The sequence below is a fragment of the Varanus komodoensis genome, unplaced genomic scaffold, assembly GCF_004798865.1.
Source record: "Varanus komodoensis strain SLA01 unplaced genomic scaffold, ASM479886v1 scaffold3, whole genome shotgun sequence".
NCBI classification, from domain to species: Eukaryota; Metazoa; Chordata; class Lepidosauria; order Squamata; family Varanidae; genus Varanus; species Varanus komodoensis.
This window is the reverse complement of record NW_025335761.1, coordinates 47,471,385-47,497,609: the sequence shown is the minus strand read 5'-3', so window position 1 is coordinate 47,497,609 and position 26,225 is coordinate 47,471,385. Positions and strand designations below refer to the sequence as shown.

General features: G+C 43.8%; 1 protein-coding gene across 1 annotated transcript in view; it reads left to right on the top strand.

The window, feature by feature from the left end:
- Positions 1-26,225, top strand: part of CLMN (calmin) — a 91,604-nt gene that overhangs the window by 32,462 nt on the left and 32,917 nt on the right. Inside the window, exons 2-4 of the mRNA XM_044435847.1 lie at positions 22,035-22,096; positions 23,701-23,796; positions 25,785-25,868. Of these exons, the coding sequence (XP_044291782.1) occupies positions 22,035-22,096; positions 23,701-23,796; positions 25,785-25,868 (242 nt within the window). The remainder of the gene's footprint in view (positions 1-22,034; positions 22,097-23,700; positions 23,797-25,784; positions 25,869-26,225) is intronic.

Below are 26,225 nucleotides of genomic sequence, written 5' to 3'. Positions count from 1 at the left end.
CAGTTTGCTGAATTCCCACCCCACCGCCCTCACTTCTTAATCAGCGCTCGGTGTGTTAAAATGGTAACATGCGTTTCCGGAGCACTGGGGGAACATTGAGGAATGGGCCAAGCTAAGCATACAATAGCTGCCAAAGGCGATGAATCTGGGAGCAGCTGTTCACATACCGGTGATGTCATGAGGATCCATCTGCCCGTGGACTGTGTACAGACATAACATGTTCGGTACTGCACAGAGCTGGAGGCAAGGCAGAGTTGGGAGAGGGCTGGGGACTCTCAATTTGGGCTGCTGCTTGGAAGCACAACATAAAGGTAGAGATGGAGGGTTGGAGATGAGAGACTCAGCTTCTCCAGCTTCTCTCAGTTCCACCTCAAGTGTCCATCCCCCTCATTCTTGTCCCTAAATGCAAGCTTTTAAAAATTATTTGAAAAGGAAAATCACATTTACAGTGCAGTTGTATGGCTGGTAGACAATTAGATGAATAACAATTGCCAGCAGGTCCTACTACAAGTGTTTGGATGAGCCCTCTATTGTGATCATATCAATGGGAATGTTTCATTTTGGAATGGCTTGGTGTATGTGGTCCTGCAGGCTGGAGCTTTGAAGGTTGACAGCTTCATGTGCAGTGCATATCCCTTCCATGCAACTCATACATGTCAAGTCCCTCCTGTCTTATTCTGAGCAAGGCCATTGTTCCAGTTCCCGCCCCCTCCCCCCCACCCACCCCAGCCTGTATCATCAACATGGATTGGCAGGAGCTAATCAGGCTTCCAGGCAGGGGTTTTCAGCACCTGTTAAAGACACCGTTGTTCTAACAAGTGCTTCTTACTGCCTGGCCATGTTTTCCATGCTACCTTGTTTTAAATGTATCATTCTTTTATCCAACCTGTGCCTTCCTGTACGTGTACACATGTTTGCCTACTGAGATGAAGCCCCTCTGAGTGCCACAGCTAAAACTGCAGGTAGCACCTGGTCCTTCAATGGGTGCAAATTGTTTCCTAGATAGTCCGGCTAGTCCTCGAAGTCCTGTAGACAGCAAGCCATGTAGCCCATCCACTTCCCTTCTTAACATCAAAGAACTTTATCCAGCCAGCCAGCCAGCTTTTTTAAACAAGAAACTCAGAGCAGCTGACATCATGCTCCTCCTGCCGCTCTGAATCTTATCCCTACAACGAAACCCTGTGAGGTAGATTGGGCTGAGAATCTGTGACTGGCCCAAAGGCACCTGGCTGGATCTCTTGAGTCCCAGGCCCGCATTCACAACCACCATGTTATACTATGCTTCTTCAGTCCTATTGGAAGAAGAAGACAAAGATGATGATGATCTTGCATTTAAAGCCCAACTTTCTTCTTTTGACAAGAAACCCAAGGCAGCTTACAAGGTCCTCCTCCATTATTGATGCATCCTCAATTACCATTTAAAATGTATTTGTACATTAAACCAGCATCATTGAAATGTGAAATGATGGAAGCATGAGTAAGGAAACAAACAAATGGTTTGTGCTGTTGCTTAGGATCTGTTTAACCATGGTCCCCTTGGAGGCATCCTTTTTAATGAGTGTACGTTCAGGGACCAAAATCTTGTTATCTAACATTAAGGGCACATTGTGATCAGCTGCTGCCTGGCAACATCGTTCCTGAGCACCTCCTGGGAATCTTAAGTTCTGATCAGTGTCACAGATGGAAAGGCTTAGACATTTTATAATAGTTTTTCTGAGAGGCACAGGAAATAAGCAGTTTCCCCATCCCTCTCCATCCTGAAAGTCTGTTGACTTTTGAGGCAGAGGACAGAGTTTTTTTTCTTTAAAAAAATATGAACCCAACACCTAAAGGAAAAGGAACATAGTAAAATAAATCAAGGATGTGAATGCAGTAACATGGCTGATGAAGGGGTCTGGAAACCAAGTCCTATGAGGAATGGTAGAATTAGCCATGTGTGTTTAGCCTGGGGAAGGGACGATTGAGAGGAAACATGCTTGTGGTCTTCAGATATCTGAAGAAGATGGAGCAGAGTTGTTCTCTGTGGCTTGGAGGGCAGGACTAGAACGATGGGGAGAACTTGCAGGGAAGAAAATTCCAGTTAAGCATTAGGAGAAACTATCAAGTGGTACAAGCCTGATAGAAACATAGAAACAGATCGAGTCAGGAGGGGCCTCCCGGGCCATCTAGTCTGACTCCTGGCTCCAGCTGTCTCCGCTCATGACATGCCCACCAGGTGCATGTCCAGCCTATCTTTGAACACCCTCACCAATGGGGCCTCAACAACCTCTCGTAGAAGCCCATTCCACACCCTCGGGGTCCTAACTGTCAGGAAGTGCTTCCTGGCATCTAAATGGAACCTTGGTTCCCTGAGCTTTGCTCGGTTGGAACAGAGTGCTTCAGAAACTGCCAGGCTCTCCTTTGCTGGAAGTATTTGAGCACAGGCTGAATGACCATCTGTCATTGATACTGTAGCTGCAATCCTGCATCGAACAGGGGCTTAGATTAGCCTTCTGCAACCTTGTGCCTTCCAGACACATTTGGACTGCAACACCCAGAATTCCCAGTCAATGGTCCTGCTGGATGGGAATTCTGGGAGTTGTGGTCCAAATGCCTCTAAAGGCCACCAGGTTGGGAAAGGCTGGTCTACATAACCCCAAAGGGCCATTCTAGCTGTATGATTCTACAATTAGTGCTATAAGGCTTTGTTGGCACATGGTGTTTTATAAAAGTCGGATATGTAGCTCCATGCAGTAGATTCTCATTCTTTAATGAGAGACTGCCTGTGATGAATTTAACATTGTCCAGAAAACCCAGAGGTCAGCAGACTGAACAACCCACAACTGGATATACAACCTGCTCTGGAGGGGTTTGCTGCTGAGGATGCACTTGGATCCAGCACCGCTCCTGGATGATGGTGGTTGAGGTGGCCAGGAGTGCTTTTGCTCAGTTTCTGCTGTTGCACCTTCTTGGGAAAAGTGGAGTTGGCCACAGTGGGCCATGTATTAGCTACTTGAGTTTATATTACTGTAATATACCTGTCACAGGTCTATCTTTCAAAAGTGTCCTGAAACTATAGCTAGTACAAAACATGGCACCCAGGTTATTGTCTATGACATGTTTTAAAGGCCACATATTATCCCTCTTGAGACAGCTTCACTGGATTTCTGTTTGTTTCTGAACCCAATTCAAGAAGCTGGTCCTTTCTGCTAAAGCTCTCACAACTGGATTATCTGAATGAAAGGCTTTTCCGATAAGAATTTGCCTGCTTTCACCATCCAAAGCCCTGTGATGTATTCTGCCTCCCAGGGAGTGGGTGTTAATAGTATCCTGGTTGTGGAGCCTTGCGGGAGTAAGAAAGCTGCCAATTCTTCCCCTCAAGATGTAGCCTGCCCCTTTTGGACCTTGGATGTAGAAGTGGAACCGCAACCTAACTCGCAGGGCACACGTACCCAAAGTTCAGGCTTGACTGGTTGCCAAATGCAGACTGCTAGCCTGAATATGGATACTTCCCAAGTAAAGGCTTTGCTCAGAATTAGACCACTTCTCAGGTGGTAGCAATGACTTGCAGTTGTATTTTGAGTGGGACTGTGAAGGTTCTGGCTTTAAAAGGCATAGAGGGCTGGAATATCCATGCATCCACTTTGTAGTCCCCTGATACCTTAGTGCTTTTCCAGATGTTGGACTGTTTGCTGAGCTTTCCCTTGGAACTAGTCCTGTTGCTGTTGTGTGCAGTGAAATCATCTCTGACTGGAATGAGCATCCTCCATAAAATCTTCTGTCCTTGACAGCTTTGCTGAGATCTTCTAAACTCAAGACTGTGGCTTTATTTCTGAAGTCAATCCATCACACAGTTGATCTTCTGCTTATTCTTCTGCCTTCCACTTTCCTTAGCATGATGGGTTTCACCAGTGAGTCTTGGGCTCTCATGATGTGCTGGAAGTATGACAGCCCCAGTTTCATCATTTTATCTTCCAGGGAAAGTTCTGGCTTGATTTGCTCTAGGACTCAAATTGCTCATCTTTAGGTTTGTCCAGGGTATTCGCAAAGCTCTCCTCCAGCAGCATACCGAGAATGCATCGATGTGCTTGTCAGCCTTCTTCACTGTCCAGCTTTCACATTCATACATAGTGAAACTAGCCCCAACAGACGCAATCTATGTTGCTGCTGCTAGTCAGAAATCATGTTGATTGATAATGACAGAAAGCCAGATGCATGTAATTTCAATCTCAGGAGGTCTGTTCAAATGGTTATAAAACTGTTCATAACTTTTAGCACAGGGGTGCAATGCCCACATCCCCTGTCTTCCAATTATCAAGTGTATGGTGGCTCCCTGGTGCGGTCCCCCTCCCCATTTAAAAGGTTGAAATTACACTCACGAGACACTCATGAGGCAGTAAGAGCACTCAGCTGCACGCTAGTATTTTTGGCCTGACCTCTTTTGTCAATGGTATGCAGCCCCCGAGAGCTTCTCTGAAATGAATTTCAGCCTAAGGGCTGAAAGAGGTTCCGCAACTCTGTTGGAAGCACAGGTCAATGCATGTTTATTTTGAAGTAAGTCCTGATTTGTTCAGCAGGGCTTGTCCATTGTATAGCATATATAGGATCTTGGATTTCAAGTCCTAAACTTAAACGATTCTCTTCTCTCCTCCTCCCCACCTGCCATGTAAGTACTTTGAATTCCAAGGTATTTACAACCAAGTAAAAAGAAATACTGTCTTGTTTACAACAGTGCAAAAGCATGTCAAGGACTTGCTGTTGAAAATCTTTAGTGTGTTTCATATTTCTCATGTTGCGGGATGCAGAAATCTCAAGCAGGTAAGTGCTATAAAATGGTTTGTTTGCAATATAGGTGGGGCTTTGTTTTCTGGAAATGGCTGCTCAAATAGCTTTTCGAATTCTTGAAGCCTGCCAAAGTGAGAATAAGCTTAGTGAGAAAGTAAAAGAGCCTAAAACAGTGATGGAAAATCACTAGGCATTTTCTTAAATTTCTAGCTTGCAGTGGGGCCAAACTCACTCTTAAATCTTCACAATATGTCTCTAAAGGCACAGACCCAGTGCAGACGAGACAAACTGATCTTTTTCACCATAGTTCAGGTTGTTAACTGACCTTTGGACTCTCACACTGCTCCTGATCTCCCTTCACATTTCTGCCCCACTGCCCTCCTTTTCAGCCTAATCATGGTGTAGGGCAGCCTCTCCTTCCTAGTGCCTTGTAAATATTTTGTACCCAAATTGCCACCAGCCCCAGTCAACATGGCCTGTGGCCAGAAATCCTGGGTGTGGTCCAAAAATCTGAAGGGTACCAGAGTTATAAATACAATGTATTAATAATTAGGAAAGACATTTTACCCTTTTAATATGGGGAAAGAACTGGGAAAACACCAGGCAGCTGGTGGTTGGGGAAAGGCAATCTAGGGAGCACTGGAGAGCTTTGTTGCAACCCCTCCAGAGGGCGCTGCTCTCCACCATGGTTAATATTGGAAAACAGCCCCGGGGGAGTCCTTGGCACCAGCTTGGCCCTGATCTCCTGATTGCTTAAACCCCATGAAAAGCTGCATCTGCCCCATGCCTTAGTGGCTCCATTGTTCTGGGCCAGAACATCGGAAGGGCTACAAGCTGCCCACCCATGACCTACGAATTGCAGCCTACATGCCCGTAAGCTTTGCCCACTTAGGCTACGTGCTCATGTTTGTTTTTTAATTTAGGATTACATTTATATCCTGCCTTTTTTCCTCCAAGGAACCCTAGACAGCTTACATGAGCCTCCTCCTTTCCATTTTATCCTCAGAACAACCTTACGAGGTAGGCTAGATTAAGTATCAGTGACGGCCCAAGTCTGGCTCAAAGACTCATGGCCAAGTGGAGACTGAAACCTGGATCTCTCGTTTCCCTGTCCAGTACTCTAACCACTGCACCACACTGGCTCTCATAGAAAATAAAAGAGTTTTCCCAACTTACCAGTTGTTCTGGTATCTGTCCTGCAATCTTACATTTGCTTGGAAGTGAGCTCTGATGAGAATAGGAGCTTTTCCTTTTCTTTTTGTCCAGTTTTCTACCAGTGACCTTATTTGGCTTACTGTTGGGGTCACTAGCACTCCCAGTTTTAAGGGCACAGGCAAATTGATTTGTGTAGCTGTCCATGAAGTATGCCATGCATCAAATGGGGAAAGATGCTAAATTTATGATAACGGTAGGATTGCATATTGAATTAAAAAGGCAGAGTTTACAGACCCAGGACAAATTATATTCCTAATCACATAGAAGTAACAGAACAGTTTACTTTCCCTGGCAGAAGACCAGGGAAGCTGGAATTTTGCATGACTCTTGGGACAAATGTACATTTTCCTTTTCTTAAATGACAGAACATGTTGCTCCAGTTTTGGCCTTTCTATAAATGTTGAAGCAAATGAAGGAATCCAGAGCTACTCCCCCCAGCTCTGATTTCTGCATCTCCCATCGCTTCCTTCTAAGGAGCAAAAGCCAGCTTCCTGCAACTTGCCTATGTTCTCACAAATGAATCTATGCCTTTTTCCACCTGTTTGCCACATATTTTCAATGCTTTGGAGTCTGAGAGTTAAGCAGGTGTGCACCGACCGTTTCCATGGAGTACTTCTTAGTGAGAAAATGATATTTTGCAGTGATAGGGACAGGGAGAGTGCAAAATAGACTTTGCTCTCTCTGCTCATATTTTTGGCCATTCTCTGGACAACAAGCAGACTAGGTTTGGCAGCTGCTTCAGGAACATTTTATTTTTGAAATGGGGTAGCAGGGTTTTTCCCCCAGCAATGTGATCCCAGCCAATCAGGACTCACATACCACGATGAAGTCTTGACTCTGCGTAACAAATTAAATATTGCATTTCATTTATAGCCCACCTTTTTTCTTCTTGGACAGAACTCACAACATATATGGCTTATATCTTCCTTCTCCTGCACTCCATTTTATCCTCACAACAGCCCTCAAAATGGGCAGAACCTAGCAAAAGAAATCCATTCCCCGGTAACATTGTATTTGGACTACTGTAATGCTCTTTATCTGGGGCTGCCCTTGAAAATGGTCCAGAAACTTCAGTTGGTTTGCTACAAAATAGGGCAGCTCATTTGCTGACAAAGACTGGCTGACAAGAACACGTAATGCCTGTTCTTTATTGACTTCTCTGGTTACCAGTTGAAGCCCAGGCCCTCTTTAAGGTGCTTACATTGACATATAAAGCCCTAAATAGTTTAGGGCCTGGATATCTGAAGAAATAGCTCTTCCCGTATATGCCTACCCAGACCGTAAGATCATCTACTGAAGTCCTTTTCCAGGAGCCATTTTCAAAAGATTCAAGGAAGGTGGCTATGAGGAGAAGGGTCTTTTTGGTGGTGGCACCCCAATTGTGGAATCAGCTCCCCCGAGAAGTGTGTCTGGTGCTGACTCTAGGCATTCTGGTGCCAGGCTAAAACCTTTTATTTTCCTGGTATTTTAACTGTTAAATATATTTATACTTTTTGAGAAAGGCGGGGCTAGATGAATCACCAGTTGGAATTAGGATTGCTGGGAGAAATATCAGCAACCTCAGATATGCAGATGATACCACTCTCATGGCAGAAAGTGAAGAGGAACTAAAGAGCCTCTTGATGTGGGTGAAGGAGGAGAGTGGAAAAGTTGGCTTGAAACTTAACATTAAGAAAACTAAGATCATGGCATCCGGTCCTCTCACTTCCTGGCAAATAGATGGGGAAGAAATGGAGGTAGTGAAAGATTTTATTTTCCTGGGCTCCAAGATCACGGCAGACAGGGACTGCAGCCAAGAAATTAAAAGACGCTTGCTCCTGGGGAGGAAGGCTATGGCAAATCTAGACAACATACTAAAAAGCAGAGACATCACCCTGCCAACAAAAGTGTGTATAGTCAAGGCCATGGTCTTCCCAGTTGCAGTGTATGGCTGTGAAAGTTGGACCATAAGGAAGGCTCAGTGCCGAAGGATTGAGGCCTTTGAATTGTGGTGCTGGAGGAGACTCCTGCGAGTCCCTTGGACAGCAAGGCGATCAAACCAGTCAGTCCTAGAGGAGATGAACCCTGACTGCTCTTTAGAAGGCCAGATACTGAAGATGAAACTCAAATACTTTGGCCACCTCATGAGAAGGAAGGACTCCCTGGAGAAGAGCCTAATGCTGGGAACAATAGATGGCAAAAGAAGAAGGGGGCGGCAGAGGATGAGGTGGCTGGATGGAGTCACTGAAGCAGTTGGTGTGAGCTTGAGTGGAGGACAGGAAGGCCTGGAGGAATGTTGTCCATCGGGTCGCGATGGGTCGGACACGACTTCATGACTAACAACAACAACATACAGGTTTATATTCATATTCTCATTCATGCTACTGTGGTTGTTGTTGTTGTTGTTGTTGTTATTATTATTATTTCTGGGTATTTAACTGGTTGGGTATCCTTGGTGTCTTAGTCAATACCAAATGTATTTATGTTCTGCTTTTCCTGTGGTTTTTCTCTTTGCTGTACACCATTCAGACAAGATATAGGTAGACATGCTGCTTTGTTCCTTTAATGCTCTTATGAAATGCCCTTCAGACATGGCATGTTTGCTGCAACAGAGCCCTATGGGGCTCTTCACACATGGGCAGTGCCTAGATAACCATAGGCATTTTTATTTAGCCCCCAGCTCCAATGTCAGAGTAGGGACCCATGCTCATAGCAACCCCTGTTCACCTGGTATGAAAAGAACTTCACCAGCTGTTTCTCCAAGGTTGTGAGACTGAGCTTGGAGAAGCAGTTTAGGGGACAGGAAGGGAGGGAGACCAGTGCCTCCAGGACAGGACATATTTGTCTGAATCTGACCATGTGACTTGAGATCTGGAACCCCTGCTGCTGTATTTGTGCGATGCACCGTGGCTCACGGTGCAGGTGCCTGCAGGACTGGATCATGCCTGGCAGGTGGAGACTCTGGAAGGTGCCATAAAGGCTTCCCCATACTAATCAGCTTGACTATGACACCATGGGGCCTTGTGATGTCCTGCTTCTTGCTTCTTGCCTTGCCTTTGACTGTGCCATGACTCCTGTCTGCTCCCGACTGCCCTTGCTGCTAGTCCTTCCCCTGCCTTGCCATATCTGGCCCTCACTAGTCCCTGACTTTGCCTTTGGCCATACTGCATCACGCAAATGCCTCAGTCTGCCTCCATCACCAGGGTCCTGGTGCTCCATCCATAGATACCTGCTGCCTGCATCCCAGACCTGGTATCCTAGCATCCCCTCAGCCTCCTTCCCTCCTCATGTCAAGTGCCACACTGAAATAGGTCCTCCTCCTGCTTTGCAAAATGGAAGGCTCTCAGAGATTACTTGGGCTCCATCTTCTTTCTGCCCCACATAGGATGCCTGAAATCCTCTGAGTTCTTCGGGTTATTCCCCACTGGATTGTGCCATATCTAAACTTGTGAGTCACAGCATGATTTGCTACATGCATGTCAGACAATGCATTTGCCCGGGATCTAGACAGAGCTGTAGTTCCTCATCAACTGATCAGTATGCAGCAAAGCCTAAGTTTGCATGAAGCCAGATCCCATCTAATACTTTTTGGCACCTAAGGCAAAAATCCAGATGATACATCCTATAATGGTAAGCAATAAAATCAACTGAACTGCAATTCACTTTTAATAGTAATCTCAAAAGTGGGCTTCCTCATCCTGTTCATTGCCTTTTTGTAAAACTTTTGAGTGTTATTGGCTAGGGATGAAATAAGAGCGTTGGTTATATTATGCAATTTGGTATAATTACCAATTGCACTGTAACTTCATATTTTAGCATTCTGAGCTGCTTTGGACCATAATTAAAAAGATAAAAGAAAATCCAATTAAGAATAACCCACTCCAGAGAAAATCATAGCATAAACTCTGTGGTATTTTTAAAAGAAAAAGATAGGAATAAGTTTTAAAATATGCGGTGTGTTGACAGTGGCCCAAAATAAAACTGAAATGGAACAACATCTGGATTTTGCAAGGAAGTGGGAGCAAATGGGATTGCTTCATCCTGGCAATAGTTCTAAAAGTATGCAGCCCACTTTTTGACACCCATTTGTTTGAATGAGAAGGAATGATAACAAGGTGGGGGCGGTGGCCACAATTGAGGAGCAGGTGATCCAGATCCAGAAGGACCTGGACAGGCTGTGGAAGTGGGCGGGGAACAACACGATGTCATTCGATATGGGTAAGTGCAAGATCTTGCACCTGGGACACAGGAATAGGTGTCACAGGTACAGGATGGGGGACAAGTGGCTGGAGAGTGGTGCTTGTGAAAGGGATCTCAGGGTACTTGTCAACAGCAGGCTGAACATGAGCCAGCAGTGTGATGTGGCAGTTAGGAAAGCAAATGTCACCCTTGGATGTATAGCCAGGAGCGTGGCAGCCAGAACTAGGGAGGTGTTGATACTGCTCTACACGACTCTGGTGCACCAACAGCTGGAGTACTGCATCCAGTTCTGGGCCCCACTTTACAGGAGAGACATAGCGAGGTTAGAATCGGTCCAGTGCAGGGTCACAAGAATGGTAGCCAGGTTGGAAGGGATGATATATTGAGGGATTGAGGGAGCAGGGTCTTTTCAGCCTGGAGAAGAGGAGACTCCAAGGAGATCTTCTAATGACGTATGGTATGTGAGGGGATGTCATGTGGAGGAGGGCTGTGACCTGTTCTTCCCTGCAGTGGAGGGCAGGATGCATTCCAGTGGGGTAAAGCTCAAAGAACCAGGCTTCAGGCTGAATGTCAGGAAGTACTTCCTGATGGTTAGGACCCCTGGGATATGGAATGGGCTTCCAAGGGAGGTGGTTGAGGCCCCATCAGTGAGGGTGTTCACGGAAAGATTGGACAACAACATATTGGGGATTACATGAATGGAGCTGGATAGAGCCAGGGGTCAGACTAGATGGTCCAGGAGACCCCTTCTGACTTCCTTTGTTTCTATGTTTCTATGAAATATCCAGATATGTGATGCTGGAAGGCTCATGAGGATAGGGGGAAAAGCCAAGGACCAAACCATGCATACAGTTTGCAACTAACTCTTTGTTGGTTGTGTTTTTAATGCATTGGCTGGAAAGAAAAAGTGTGCTCATAATTAATGAAATCAGAGCAAGCGTGAAGATGGAATTTTCAAAAATTTCCACCCCTGCTGCAGTCCTGCAGTTAGTCTTTCTTCTCTAATACCAAATGTGGCTGCTGTTCTGTCAAATCATGTGTGTGCAAGGGGCAGGGAGGAAGAGCTGTACCAAACAAAACTCTATAATGCCTCCGTGCCTAGTAGTCATCAGTATCCTTCTCCTCCATGAATTTGTCCAGTCCCCTTTTGTCCAGACTGGATGTGATCATGACATCTTATGGAAGTGAATTCCATAGCTGAAGTATATACTGTGTAAAAAAGCTATTTCCTTTTATCTGGCCTGAATCTCCTACCAATCAGCTTCATGGGGTGACCCCATTGGGTTCTAGCATTATGAGAGACGGAGAAAAATATCTCCTTATCCACATTGTCCACACTATGCACAATTTCGTACAGTTCTGTCATGTTTCCTCTCATCATTTCTCTAAGGTGGGTGGGTGGAAGACTAGGTTTGTCACAATCTCAAATTATAGAATAAGGATTAAAAAAATCTGTTAAGGGCTCCAGCAGGCCAGGGAAAGAGCTCTGCCAGATATGGCAGAGGACATTATGGTTATGATTACATGGATATCTTGCTTTTTTCCTCTTGAAGTTGAGGTAGCTTACAGGGTGATCCTCCTCTCCACTTAAACTCACAGCAATCCTGTGAGGTAGCCTAAACTGAGATTTTACACCAGACAGAAGCCCCTTAGGTAAATGATAACAACCTATGCAGCGTGGTGGGCTGTTGCTGGAAGGGGGAATAGGCAATGCTATGTGTAAGCCTTTCTTGGGTCCAGCCCACATTTTATTTTGCTTGCTTACATTTATATCGTGCATTTCCACTAAAAATAGAGTGGAAAAAATAAAGATATAATTAAAAGATTACCACTTTAAAAGCATCCAATTTTTAAAAATCAAGCACATTATTAAGTGAGAATAAAAGCACCCACCAGATTTTTTTTAAGGAATACCATTTAGATACCAGAAGTCACTGGCCAGATCCAAAGGACTGTACAGACCAGAGGAAGATCAACAAACAAGGAGCTAACTTAGTCCTAACCCTTTCTCTTCAGTTCCATCAAATGTGCCGCTAATAGTGGCTGGACAGAGGTAAGGGCCTCCCCAAGGATCTTAACCCCCAACTACGTTTAAATGGACATCCAAGTACAAGTCCGTATCCAGAAGTACACCCACCTAGTTTTTGATGGTGGTGTAACCCCTTCCACTATAGGTTGATTTCCTGTTCCCTGGTCTACCTTATTTATTTAAAACACTTGTATGCCACCCAATTGTGCCACAGCACCTCTGACCTTGTGGTCAGTAGTCCAACAGCTTCTGGGGTCCAACGATGGAAAAGTCTGGGTCTATTTCAGCATCAATTAGTCTGCTGGGCTGCGTGTTTTCTACTTCATTATGCATCCGCTATGAACTCAATAGAGAATGCAGAAACTGAGCAGTTAATATTGGCGTGTTTGCTTCTAGGGATGAAGTTACAAAGAAGTGTGTGTGGGGTGCAAGGAGGAGCAGCTAATAATGTTTGTGCTTTTCAACTTGGTCAGCTGCAGGAATAAAAGAACAGGGGGTGAATTATTTTTTAATTAAATTTTTGTTCTAATCTCATTGGAACAAGAGTGACTATTTTTAGTTAATAATGTCATTTTATTAAGTGGCAGCCAAATCCAGTGTTAATCCACAAGGCTGTTTTTATTTTCAATTGTTTTAAATGAAGTCCTTTTTTTTAAAAAAAGGAACCTTATGGTTAATGGGGTGGGATAAAAATCTAAAAAATAAATAAACAAATAAATAAGGTCTTATGGTGGATATGCTTTTTGCATTTTGCAAACAGAAAATGTAGATTGCACTCCTGTGCATACAACAAATAAGATCTAAAATTGTATTGTTGTGCTCTTAAATAATATATGGATCAGTTTTATAAGTCTAATTTCATTTAATGGAAAGTAGTCCCTTGTATAGCTGCAGAGTCTATAAATTTTTTTTCCTTAAATGTGTGATGTTGCACGCCCTTTAGAGAATGGCCATATCCTGATCCACTCTGGCAGAGGTGGGTGTGTGTGGATTTATCAGGGGATTCAAGCAGTTCTGACTTTAGCTGGAGATCTTCCTGCCCAGCCTCTTGCTGAACCCATAACAAAATGCATAGCATCTCATGGACTTTTCAGAACAAGTTGTGTTCTGTCTCATCTAGTTCCATTCGCTTTCACTGTTTTTCCCCATTTAGTTATTTTAAGTTCACCTGCCTGTGCACTGCTTCCCCACAAAATGTTCAGAGAAGTGCACATAACGACAACATCAGTAGCAAAATATAACAACGGCATAATAACCGATCAGCGATAAAACTGCAACTGTAACTGGCTGGGTCATGGTTCTTGGAAAGCCTGCATGAAGAGATGGGTCTTCAAGGCATCTTGAAAAGTGGACATCATCTGATACCAATGGGAATGGGACTTTACAGAGGGCAACCTATGGGAATAGAGTGGCGTATAAAGATCAAAACAAATACGCTGCCAGGAGAAGTAATGTATTAGCTGCCTTGTTGCAATGCTCCAAACCCGCTGTGGGTTCTGGATTGAGCCCAACCTTAGTCCCACATCGAACATAGTACGTAATCCTGTCTTGAGGATATCAACACCTGAACTGCTGTGGCCAAGCTATGACTGTTCAGAAATGGCTACCGCTGGCACACTAGACAGAGCTAGCAAATTTTGGCTACTTGAGGCTATTTGAGCCGTCCGTGACAGAGTTGGATGTAGCACGCACTTGTTTTGTCAGAGGGAGTGTGACCTGGTCCAGAACCTGGATCCCTGACTCATCTTCCCACTGTGCTTCATCTTGCTAGCAGACAGATCTGGTTTATTGGTCCTTGTTCAGGAGAGCCACACCAGGTTCAGATGTTATAAAGAAAAGGAGAATGCTGACAACTCCTGGTTCCAAACTCCCAAATGACCTCTGGAGAGATCAGGCCCTCCTAGAGTACAGCCTCCACAAGTGGTTAAATCAGATTATGATTCAGAAGTGAAGGAGAGGCTAGAATTCACAGATGGATTTCCAAAGCCAGTGGGACCAGAGAGAAGCCAAGCAGTTGCTCAGAACTGGAGAGTTCCAAGTTCTCTAGGGAACGCTGGTGAGCTAGTGCGGGAGGGGACAGACTCAACAGCATTAGTCCAATCATACGGCATCAGATCAAGAGGGTGGACCAAATGAGAAGTGTCAGATGCAGGAGGTGATTGACCCATAAGCAGCATTTATTTATTTATTTTATTTAAAACATTTCTATGCCACCTCCATCGGCTCACAAAGGATACATAAATACATAAATAATGACAATTTCTGTGAGAAATTGAGCTCCCAGAAATTGGAATCAGCTCTTTTTGGCTTGGAAGAGCAACTTCTAAGCAACTTTTTTAAAGAGTTCTACTGAGCAGCTACTTCTGGGCATGATAAAGGCAGAGATATTAGAATTTTTCTCCACTCATACTACCATCTCACAGTTGTCTTCAGTGATGTGAATTGCACCTGCAGAATATAGTATATTTTGAAGATAACCGTACCACGAATTTATGAAGGGCTTCAAATGGTCATTGCTATGTTATCTGTACCTTTAGAATGGGGCTGGGGGAGCAATTAGTTTAGTTTGTACTTTAATATGGAATGAGCTAATTTGCGCTTGCTGAACTATACCATAATGCAATTATCCTTCTGTTTTCACACTCTGTTTCCAAGTGTTGCGATGCAGTATGCCAATTAAAAAATGCTTACAAGAGCAGGTATGTTGGGAGAAATGTATACAAACCTGTGTGTGCATTTTCACAAATGCATGCATTTCTGCTAATGGTTAAATTGAGAAATTTGTACATCAGTGTTACAAATCTTATGCAGGTATTTTACCCTTAGCACTGCAGGTTGATACAAGATGGGATTTACTGTTTCAGAAAGTGAAACGGACAAATTTGTACATCCTTATTTTAGAAAGGTGTTAAAGGGGGAAGACAGATGCAATATAAAAAGGCCTCCAGCTTTCCCTTCTATTGACATTTGATTGGCATGTGTACCTGCCAGCTAAATCAACCTGTCCCTTAGCATTCTTGTCTTTCCTAGCACACTGCAGGCATTGTGTCCACTGTATTTTTAAAAGTTCTTGTACTTGTCTGTCACCTTAATATATAGCAAGTTGCTGTATCAAGATATCAAGGAATTCTGGGGAGGAAAGGTTTGTTGATAACACCAAAAGGACTGGAAGTCAATTCACATCTTATTCAGCCAGTTTCTGCTTCCAATTTGTAGAATCATTTTTCCTCCATTGCCGAGCCCCTGGACAAAAGAGGTACATTGTAATTAAATCATGCTCCCTGTTCTAAAACAGGATTAACCTGTCTTTCCCCAAAGTTCTACTCTGTATATTCTCAGGTGTCTTTAGAACAGGGGTCTCAAACTCAACTTACCTGGGGGCCACTGGAAGTAGAGTCTGGGTGAGGCTGGGCCACATCAAGTATTTCACCACCGCGGTGGTGGTGGGCCGCTCATCCGGCGGCCAGCCCGGGCGCCACTGGTGCTTTGAAGGCCCCAGGGCCCCTCCCCAGTGCCCTGCCCGTCCCGGCTGTTGGCCTGCGGGCCGCAAGTTTGAGACCCCTGCTTTTTTTTCTGAGATGGGAGAAAGAGCAGGACATTTGAAAAACACTCCTGACTCATTTCATCTGTCTTTGTTGGAGGGCGGGAAGAAAATCAGAGGAAACATCCTCTTCATGGATGCATTCCTAAGAATTAATGTTGTCTACTCAAATTTGAAGGTTCCTTCTCAGTTATTTTTCCTTTCACGGAATAAGAATCTACTTGTAATCTGGTATCTGATCCAGAAACTTCTGTCTGGGATTTGTTTTGTGGAGCAGACACACTTAATTGACCAAGGTAGATGGTGACCACTGTTAACTTTGACTAGATGTACAAATCATGGATTTCTGCTTCATCAGCATCCAGAGGAAGGACATGGAAATATTTTGTGGGCTATTCAGAAGATGTGATACTGTTTTAGAAATTTCTTGAAGCACTCTGCATGAAATCATGTCATCCTTCACAAAACTTGCTTCTTTCAACTTTCAAGATAGATAACAATGATACTTAGCATTTGTATTTCATGTGTTTGAAAATTTGCAATGGCCTGGAAGGTAGGCCAGCATTATAATCCCTGTATACCAGATGGGTGCGGAGGCTGAAAGTTTAGCCGTTTGCCTAAAAACATCTATGAGCTCCTGGCTAAGGTAAGATTTGAACCAGGAACCTCTGTGGCTCACAATCTTCATACTGTGGGATAACTGCTTTTGAGAGGAGTAGACAGGCTAATCTGTTGCCCAACAAACATGGAGTCTCATAGGACCATAAAATAGTAGTGGACAACATCCCCTCCCCATATACACAAACACTTTTTTTGCAGCCCCACCACCAACTTTGGGATAGTGGCAGCATTTTAATAGCTTATTTTGTTTGTTTGTTTGTTTGTTTGTTTGTTTGTTTGTTTGTTTGTTTCAAAGCCTCTTTATGATCCTGGAAGACTTCTGGGGACACAATTTTGCTTTAAAACAAGCCATGCACTTCCAACACACCTGTGCGGGAAAATTACTGAGTTTTAGCTGCGGTGCCACCAAATTTCAGCAACAGGTGCAGGGGTGTACCCTGCTGCATGCTTGCCTTTCTCTGCCCTAGTGGCTAATACATTTATTCTGGTACCATTCATAAATCTCCTGGAACAGCCTGCAACTCCCAAAATTCTCAACCAGCGTGGCTATTCCAAGGTGCCAGCTTGAGAAGGCTGGCTTAGGCTGTGGCTGATTCCCCCCGCACCCATCCCCCAGCTTTACAGAATCACAGAACAGTTGGATCAGAAGGGGCCAGGAAGGCCATCGAATCCAACCCCCTGCTAGTGCAGGATGCCAGTTACATCACCCCAATCAGATAGCTGTCCAATTGCTTCTTGAATACATCTGGTGTAGAAAAGTGCACAACCTCTCTTGGCAGCTGGTTCCACAGCCATACTGCTCTCACTTGTGTCTTGCCTGCACCTGGTATACTGTAGTTTAAGTTCACTGTTCCATGTCCTACACTCAGGGATGAGTGAGAAGTCTTTAATTTCTTTGTGACAGCCTTTGAGGTATCTGTAGCGTGGTATTGTGTCACCTCGTAGTCTAATTTCTCAAGGCTGGACAGGCCCAGTTCTTTCAGCCTCTCATTATTTTCCAGGCCTCGTATCATCTTTGTTGCCCTCCTCTGAGCCATCTCTAGATTTTCAGCATCCCTTGGGCACCTGGGTACCCAAGATTGAATACTGTATTCCAAGTGAGGTCTGACTAATGCAGAGTAGAGGGAAATGAATGCTTCTCTATTTCTGGAAATGATGCCTCTGTTTATTGAAGGTCTGTGGTGTAAGAAGTGTATTCTGGGAGTCAAGAGCAGAAGTTTGCGTGGCATGAGTGACATCTGCCTTTTTTTAAACGTTTAAGTTTTTCAAGCTTCCCTGCAATGGGTTTTGAAACTTCACTCCACCACCACCTCCGTGCAGTACAGCCCTGCTTTTGACTTCCTTCTACCATAGAGCCAGACCATATCTGGTCTTTGCTGTCGGGTTTGAACAATACCATCTATCTTGGATGAAGTTACCTTTCACCATCAGCTTGGTCTGAACCCTCAGGGAGAGAGGCATGTCCTGTGAATGTTGGCTGGGGTGTTCCAGAGCTCTAGAATGCCCATGACCCATTGTTACTTGGTTGCACACACTGTTCAAAGTGCTCCAGAGCTTGAGTGCATAGAGAGAACATGCAAGCACTGGACCTGCTGTGTGACTTCAGACAGAGTTGAGAGTAAGAGTTAATAGCCTAGTCTGAAATGCACCAAAAGGTAGCATGAATCAGCCACACTCGATCTACTGATGGGACTTTGAGCGCACGGAGAGCTCATTTATGACCAACTACCACATGCAGCAATTTTAAATGCCTTGACGGAGCCGAATCTGTCCTCCTAATCACACTTGTTCTGTGGCAGACTGTGGACTTGACAGCAGACCTGAAAAGCTCTGGAAAGCATCTGTCTGCTCTCACAAAGTACTCCCAATGACCTTGTTGATTTGCCACACTGCTCTTGGCCTGGCTCAGGCCCTCCTGGGAATATCTCCATAATCTGTTTTTACTGTTCACAAAGTGGACTGGAGAGCCAGCCCATCAAGTGCTAACAGCTACATGTTACCTTCATTCAGTATGTGAAAAGTGGCCACACGCTTGACCTTTCAGAATCCTTGTCGGGGTGATGGTGGTAGGGATTACCTTGATTCTTCCTGGAGTATGCCTGCCAATTGGCTTGTCTTCTCATTATTTCAGTTAATATCTCCCAGAAATGGTTGTGGGGTGGATTAGTCTAGCAAGAGGCAAAACTCAGGCCCAATGCCAGGAGCTGTTGTTGAAGCCACAACAAAACTCTTTCACATGTTTCCACCGATGATGCCTCCAGTGGTGGTGGGACACACAGCAGAGCCTCTCCCAGGAATTTTAATGCCTGGGCAGGCTGCAGCGGGCAGTGCGGTCTTTAAAAACTGCCTGGTCCTAAGTCATTTTGCCAGACAAGTCTCTCATAGGTCCTCAAGCAACCCAGAGCTCGACTGAACAGCTGAAGCACACGTTCCGTGCCCGTTACATGGGTTGTGGTGTTGCACAACAGCCATTCCCTTAGCCTAAGACCTCTCCTAGTGGAAGGCATCTGGGTCTTGATGCCAGGGTTCTTGGACCAAATCCCGTGTTGATTATGACCTCTAAAGCCCTAAACGGCTTGGGTCCTGGCTACCTGAACGAGCGCTTACGTCCGTATATGCCCGACCGCCCTTTGAGATCTGCGGGAGAGTCCCTTCTCCGGGAACCCTCCATGAAAGAAATTAGGAGAGTAAGTACCCGGAGGAGGGCTTTCTCTGCGGTGGCGCCCAACCTATGGAATTCACTCCCCAAAGAGGTCCGCCTGGCACCGTCGTTACTGGTTTTTCGGCGCCAGGTAAAGACCTTTTTATTTAAAAATCATTTTAATTATTAAAACATATGATCTGGCCAGGGCAACTTCTTCTTCCTTCTCTTTCTCCTCCTATATTTTTATTTACTTAATTTATACTGATAATTTTAATCTTATATTTGTAAATCAATATATTTTTTGTATTTTGTAATTAATGGTAATTTATTATGTGCTATTGTATTTCATTGTATTTTATCGTGTTGTAAGCCGCCCCGAGGTTTCGGCAAGGGGCAGCATAGAAATGTTATAATAATAATAATAATAATAATAATAATAATAATAATAATAATAATAATTCAGCTCCCTTGCCCTGGAGCCAGAGGCCGTAGGCTTTATCGGCCTACAGCATTGCAGGCTCCAGGGTTTGGAGCATGCTGGCAGGACTCCCTCTTCTTCTATAAGTCTGTCTTCTCAGCACCGTGGTCACCAGCTGCTATTGCTCCTGCGCTGCCTCCTCCTCATTGCTGCCACTTCTTTGTTTGACAGGGCAGTGAGTTACAGTGAGATAAGCAAGCAGGTTACAGTGATGAAGAAGAGAAACAGGGCCAGGGGAACCTGGACAATGGGACCCTTCTAGAGTGTCAGCCCAGAGCAGATTCGCAGTCACACTTATGCTTGACCCCAACCCTGGCCTGGCCTGCAGAACCTTCTTTCAAACAGCAATGCCAGAGCAATCGCCTCTGGGCAATCCAGAGGAGGTCATCTTCAGAATCTCCAGCAATCGGCACCTGGCTGCTTTGCATGTGGTCAGAAATTTCTCTCTGCCCAAAGTGCTGAGCAAGATTCTGGAATCACTACTGGTTATGCTCCTGATTCTTATAATGTCCTGACTGACTTAACCTGGCCTCATTTTCCCTTTATTTCATGTTTTAGAGGATTATTTGCTTCTATAAGCTGCCTAATAGAGTTACCGTTCCAGAACCCCTCCACCCCCAGCAGGCTGCCAAAGGAGGGTCAGATCATACTTGCTAAGGGTCTAGACTGGTCGTTTACAGAAGGCTTTTGAAATTGGTTTCAGGGCCACAGGAAATTAGTCCAAGGCCCGTGGATTGTACAACTCTTCCTCAAACCATGCTTCATACTAGGACTCTTCCCTCCACCCCCCCCCCCCAAAATCCCTTACTTGAAACCTCATGAGGAAATACTGTTTTGCTTGGTGGACATTTCTCATCTTGAGTTCCCATTGTCTTTATGGTGCCTGAAGCCTTATAAGTTAAAACAAAACCAGACCCTTTTCCTTTTACTGCTTATATTACTAAAATCTAGCTCATGTTACTTCTCTCTGGCTTGGTGCCATGGATTTGTGAACAGACCCAACCGTATGTTGTGTGTAATTATGATACTTATAATCTTGTTACTGCTCTCTAGATGCCCAGAAAAGTCCAGCAAAGGTTCAGTAAAGTGTATGCATATGAGGAGCAACAGTAACACTGGACTTGATTTAATTTTATTTTTACTTTATTTTCTAGTTGTACCTTTTCACAAGAGTAGGTGTAAAGAAAACATGTTCCACTGGGTTTATGGGAACTGTATAACATTTATGGAGTCTCTGTACAAGCCATGCAAGTTGAACTAGCTCATAGTGGGAGTTCTACAAAAGAGATGAAGCAGAGAGCTCTTAAGGGAAGCATGAATGCATGTGACCACCAGTGTGGCATAGTCATTGGAGCAGCATTCTGCAGTCTGATGACTCCCAAATGTTTTGGATCACAATTCCCATCATTTCTGACCATTGGCAATGCTGGCTGGAGCTGGTAGGAGTTGAAATCCAACACATTTGGCAGGTACCACAGTGGGGAAGGCTCTGTTAGAGACTTGACTCTGACTTGACTGAGATGAGATCCTGGTCCTCCTCTGTGTGACAGACTTTCAAGAGTGCTATCATGTCTTCCCTCGGTCATCTCTTCTCAAGGCTAAGCAGGCCGCGTCCTTTCAATTTCTCCTTACAGAGCCGTGTTTCCAGTCCTTGGTCATCTCTGTGCCCTCCTCTGAAGCTTTCCCAGTTTGTCTACATCTTTCTTAAACTGTGTTGCCCAGAACTTAATACAGTTCTCAGGATGAAGCCTAACAAGTACTGAGTAGAAGGGAACTGTTATTTCAAGTGTCTTGGAAGTGATACTTCTAATAATACAGCTCAAAATAGCGTTTGCATTTTTTGTAGCCGTGTCACATTGTTGACTCACATTCAACATATTTTTATTGGTTTTGGAAGATTCCCTGAGCACTTTATGTGAAAAAATGGGTTCTGAATACCTTTGATAATGATAATAATTCAACTGAGAATAACCCTTCCTTTCCCACAGCCTTGATATTGGTCTACCTGCTTTGCACACATGGTATTTCATCTTAAACAACAAGACATTTGCAGTGTGATCATGTATGTCTTGGTCTGTCTACTTTGTTCCAAAGAAGAGGGAGCAAGGGGTTGCCTTATGTCGTTTCTGCGGCTGTGTTCCTTACTTTGCTTTGGTAGAATGTATGAATGCATATTTTAAGTCTGTGGCACTATTAGTAATTGTAGCTGAATTGCAGCCATTTTGGAGACGGTCTTGGGGGCTGCACTCCAGTGCTGCAGGGAGCTGAAGGCGAAATAGCCAGGAACAAAAAATACTAGCATATTTTAGCTTACAGCTGCTATAGGCATTACTGAAGCCTTAGGAGAAGCATTTCAGCTTTTCAGCTGGAAGGGACGAGCCCACTGAAAATTGGCACCTGGGCGAGAGAACCAGAACCCTGGAAATGGTGCGTGGCCATCTGGAGACCTTGGGTGTATCGGATTTGGTACACGGGCCTGAGGTTCAGCATCCCCATTGGATTCCATTGCTCTTCCTTCTATAGAGCCTTGCCCTTTCACACATTTCATTTCTTTCCTTTCTAGTGGAGAGAGAAAATGTGCAGAAAAGGACGTTCACCCGGTGGATCAATCTGCATTTGGAAAAGGTAAGCCTGCTAAAGGGCTTGGGGCCAGGCTATTTGAGGGAGCGCCTATCTCCGTGTGTACCAACCCGATTAGTGAGTTTGCCATCTGAGGCCCTTCTCCATATTCCTCCCCACAAAAGTAAAAGGGCAGATGGCAAGGAGAAGGGCCTTCTCTGTAGCAGTGCCCCAGTTGTTAATCTCACTCATCTGAGATCTGGTTGGCATCATCTTTTAGACAGCAACTAAAAACTCTTATTTTTGATGCCATTTTAATGGGTGAGTCATCTGGTTCAATGGTTTTAATAGTCTTATGTTGCTCTTTTGCTGCTGCCATATTATGATTTTAGCACCACATTTTTATTTTTACTTTAATAAAATAAAATAAAAAGTTTAATTTTGCTTATTTTATTCAAATTACTTTAAATAGTTTAATATATTAATCATTCAGTTTTATGTCTATTTTTATTTATTGATTTTATCTTTATTGTTGGCTTTTACATCATGATTTGTTTAAATGTACTATGCATTGTATTGTTTAATTGTTTTATAATAAGTTGTGAGCTGCCAGAGAGTAGCTTATGACTAATGGAGTAGCATACAAGTCAAGTCAAATCAATCAATCAATCAAGAAATGGATCTGCTCCAGTATTAAAAATATTGGACAGTAGAGTTTATAGATAGGAAGGTGTGCATTTGTGTGTCAGGGGAAGGAGTTTCACTTCATTGTTGTTGTTAAATGTTTATCAAATTTTTTAAATGCTTATCAAATAATACTGATAAAAGAATGCTAACAGTCTCTTCAAAACAGGAGAGTGTCTTGTGGTAGGACAACACATTCATTAGAGGCTACTTCATCAGAAGCATGAAATGTCAGCCTCTCTTGCTGGTCCAGTAGTCACATAGACAAACACAGGAGAAAAAGTGTAGCTTTTGGGCTTAAATGGCAATGAAATGAAACCACTACAGACAGTGACAATTCAGTTCACATCTGCACATATACAAAATGAACAGGGATGTTTCACAGAAGCAGTCATTGGTGATCACAATCACCTTCACATTGGTAAGGAATTAACACTGAGAAAGTGAGAAAGAAACCCATTAACCTGAATAAAGAACATGGGACTTCTTGGTGAGTTCTAATTCCACAGTTGCACACTGGAATTTCTCTTTGAACATGCTTTGCTCAAGGATAACCACCCTAAGATCAGTAGCAGAGGGTGTTTCTAGACAACTTTTTTATTGTGCAATAGCTCTGCCCCATTTGTGGATTTGTGGACCCTAGACAGGTTTCTTGCACTTGTAACTGTTCTATGTTTTCTGTCTTTTTTCTTTCCACAGTACACACACACAAACAAAAAACTGTTAAAGAGGAAAAGATGGAACAATTGCACATTTTTTGATAGGTAGCAACAGGGGTCCTCCATCTCAAACCACCCAGAATAGCATGGTAGATTAAAATGTTTCTGAAGATTACCATTTTGATTGTCAGATTCTTCTCCATTTATTTTTTTGCATGGAGACCGGCCTGTTTGTCCTAAATAGAATGCAGATGGCTATTGCTGGCAGATGACTGTAATGTATACTTCACATTTGTATTCCTCAATAGATTTTCCCTTTCTTCACAGTGTACCCCCCCTCTGGAAGTGAAAGATTTGTTGGGCGATATTAAAGATGGCAAAATTTTGATGGCTTTACTGGAGGTTCTTTCTGGACAAAACCTGGTAGGATAAAATGAAGACTTAAACAGCCACAGATGTGGCGGGGGGTGTTTGTTTGCTTTTTGGCATTTGTGGTAGGATCAGATGGCCTTTGGTGACCTAATGGCCACATCAGAGAGGTCAGTCATTCTTCACCAGCCCTGCCAACAAACACAGCTGACATGGATCTCCAGACATGCAAACTTTGTCTCAGCCTTCCACTCAATAGGAAGCATGTGTTAATGAGGTAGCTCTGCTACTATACAGATCACCGGTTAGCCTCTGTGTAAGACAGACTGGGAGAGGTTGCCACAGGAACAGGCAGGCTCAGAGGGCCAGGCAGCCTGGGCCTCTGGCTCAGCCATGCTGGGAGAGAAGCCGCAGGGGAGTCCCCAGGGTCAACCCTGATCTCAGGTTGGAGGTAGCATCAAGGATGCTGTCCGAGGAGATTCCTTCAGGAGGTAGAGCTTGGTACCTAAGTGAGTGAACCCCAAAAGGTACCCCATGGGACAGATTATGTCCATGGACTGAAGGCTGTGTAGCCCTGCCCGCTAGTATGCACTGTGTTCCCCTGTGAAACATTTAAATCAGTAGAGGTACACACACCTGTTTGGAGCCTATTTCTCTACATCACTGGGATGCTGTGGTTTGTATGTGCTTGCCCTAGTTCGTGGCTACATGATCTGGAGGCCACTGAGGAATGATTCTGTGCTGCTGCTGATGCACTGATTGTTGTGTTTCTTCTTTATTCGTATTTTATTTAGTGTACAGTGAGCCACCTTGCAGTTTCTGAGTGGACAGAAAGCAGGATCAAAATCTCTTAAGCATGTTTTGTAGATGTTCAGGACTAGAAACAACCTTACAAAATGGGGGAGAAAAATGGATAATTTGCTGGATTTCTGTTTTGGAGGCCTGGTGCCAGTTCAGATGAAATTGCAACTATTTTTTGATCAAAGAAGGATGTTATGCATTAAGCTAAATGTGCAAGGGAGGGGGAGGGAAGCCAGAGCTGGAAAGGAGTTCATTTCTCATCCTTCAAACCATAGTTTGTACATCTAAGGGCCAATTTACAGGGATTATTAATCACATAGTTCTGCCATTAAATGCAGCAATAACTTGGGGGCAGTTTGGTAGGACCCCCATTCCAGATTGGGACTCTAGCCTTAGGGTTATGGGGCTTTAACGCTTTACATGCCACATGCAATTTGCAATGTGAAAAGGCCCCACTGAAATGAATGAAAACTTTTTGCGGTGCAGTCTAATGATGAAGGGGCCCCAATTTAGATCATGCTATTATGAGGGTCAAAAAGGTAGAATGCTTTACCTTCCATGCTAGAGCACCAATATGGATTAGGGCCCCTGCACTACTTATTACCCCATGCTCAAAATTCCCCAAACCAAACCGGACTTAGAGCTGTGTGACTAACATTTCATGTCATTTCACCCCCAATCTCTCAGCAAATGTTTATTCTGTATTTGTTGTGAGAGGTAGATCTCAACAACTATCTTTTGAACTGTCTCATCTATGGAAAGTGTCTAAGAGGACACTAATCTAGAGGAAATTGCCTTTTAGAATTATTAGAAAGACTGATAGGGGATAATGAACTGGAGAAAATAATTTTCCCTTAATGATGATGATAAATGTTTATGTACAGAGGGGCAATGCTTTAAAAAATTATCTTCCCAGTCAGCATAGCAATTTGTTCAAGCTGAATTCAACTGTGATCAGCTTTATTTATTTGTTTATTTACTTGATTTCTGTCCTGCTGTTCTACCAAAAAATGGCACTTCTTGGAATTTAAATTCTGCTTTTGAGTCTTTTTTTTCCCATTTGGCAGCTCTTGGTGTAACGCACTGCTGTTGCTGCCTCTATAAGCCATGATAACCTTTTCATTGAACAGTAAATGAGAGACTCGGTTTCATCACTTCACACTGTTAATTAATTTGTATTATAAAGAAGCTTTCATTGCCAGACTTCCTTCTGAAGCTTTTTCTGTTTTTTGTTTTTTTAGCTGCACGAGTACAAGCCCTCAACCCATCGTATTTTTCGACTGAACAATATTGCAAAAGCCCTCAGGTTTTTGGAGGATAGCAATGTAAGTAATTGGAAAGCTGTTAATCATTCTTCACTTGTCCCAGTAATCACAGCAGTAAAATATATAAATAAAACTTAGCAAGCCTCAGTGAAGAATGTGTAAGCTGAAGGAATTATGCTTTATTTTAATTTGAGTATAAAATGCAGCGCAGGATCTGTAGAAAAGGCTCCTGCTGACTCTGAAAAACAGGGATTACTTTTTTAAAAAGTTGTAATGTTAAAAGGTTCAGCTGGATTAAAGGATCAAGTGGCTAATATTAAAAGAAAATAATAAGACACGCATGCAACTGGAAAGCTCTGAGCAACCACACTTGATTTGCTTTGGAAGTTAGTAACTTGAATCATCTGATTTAAAAAA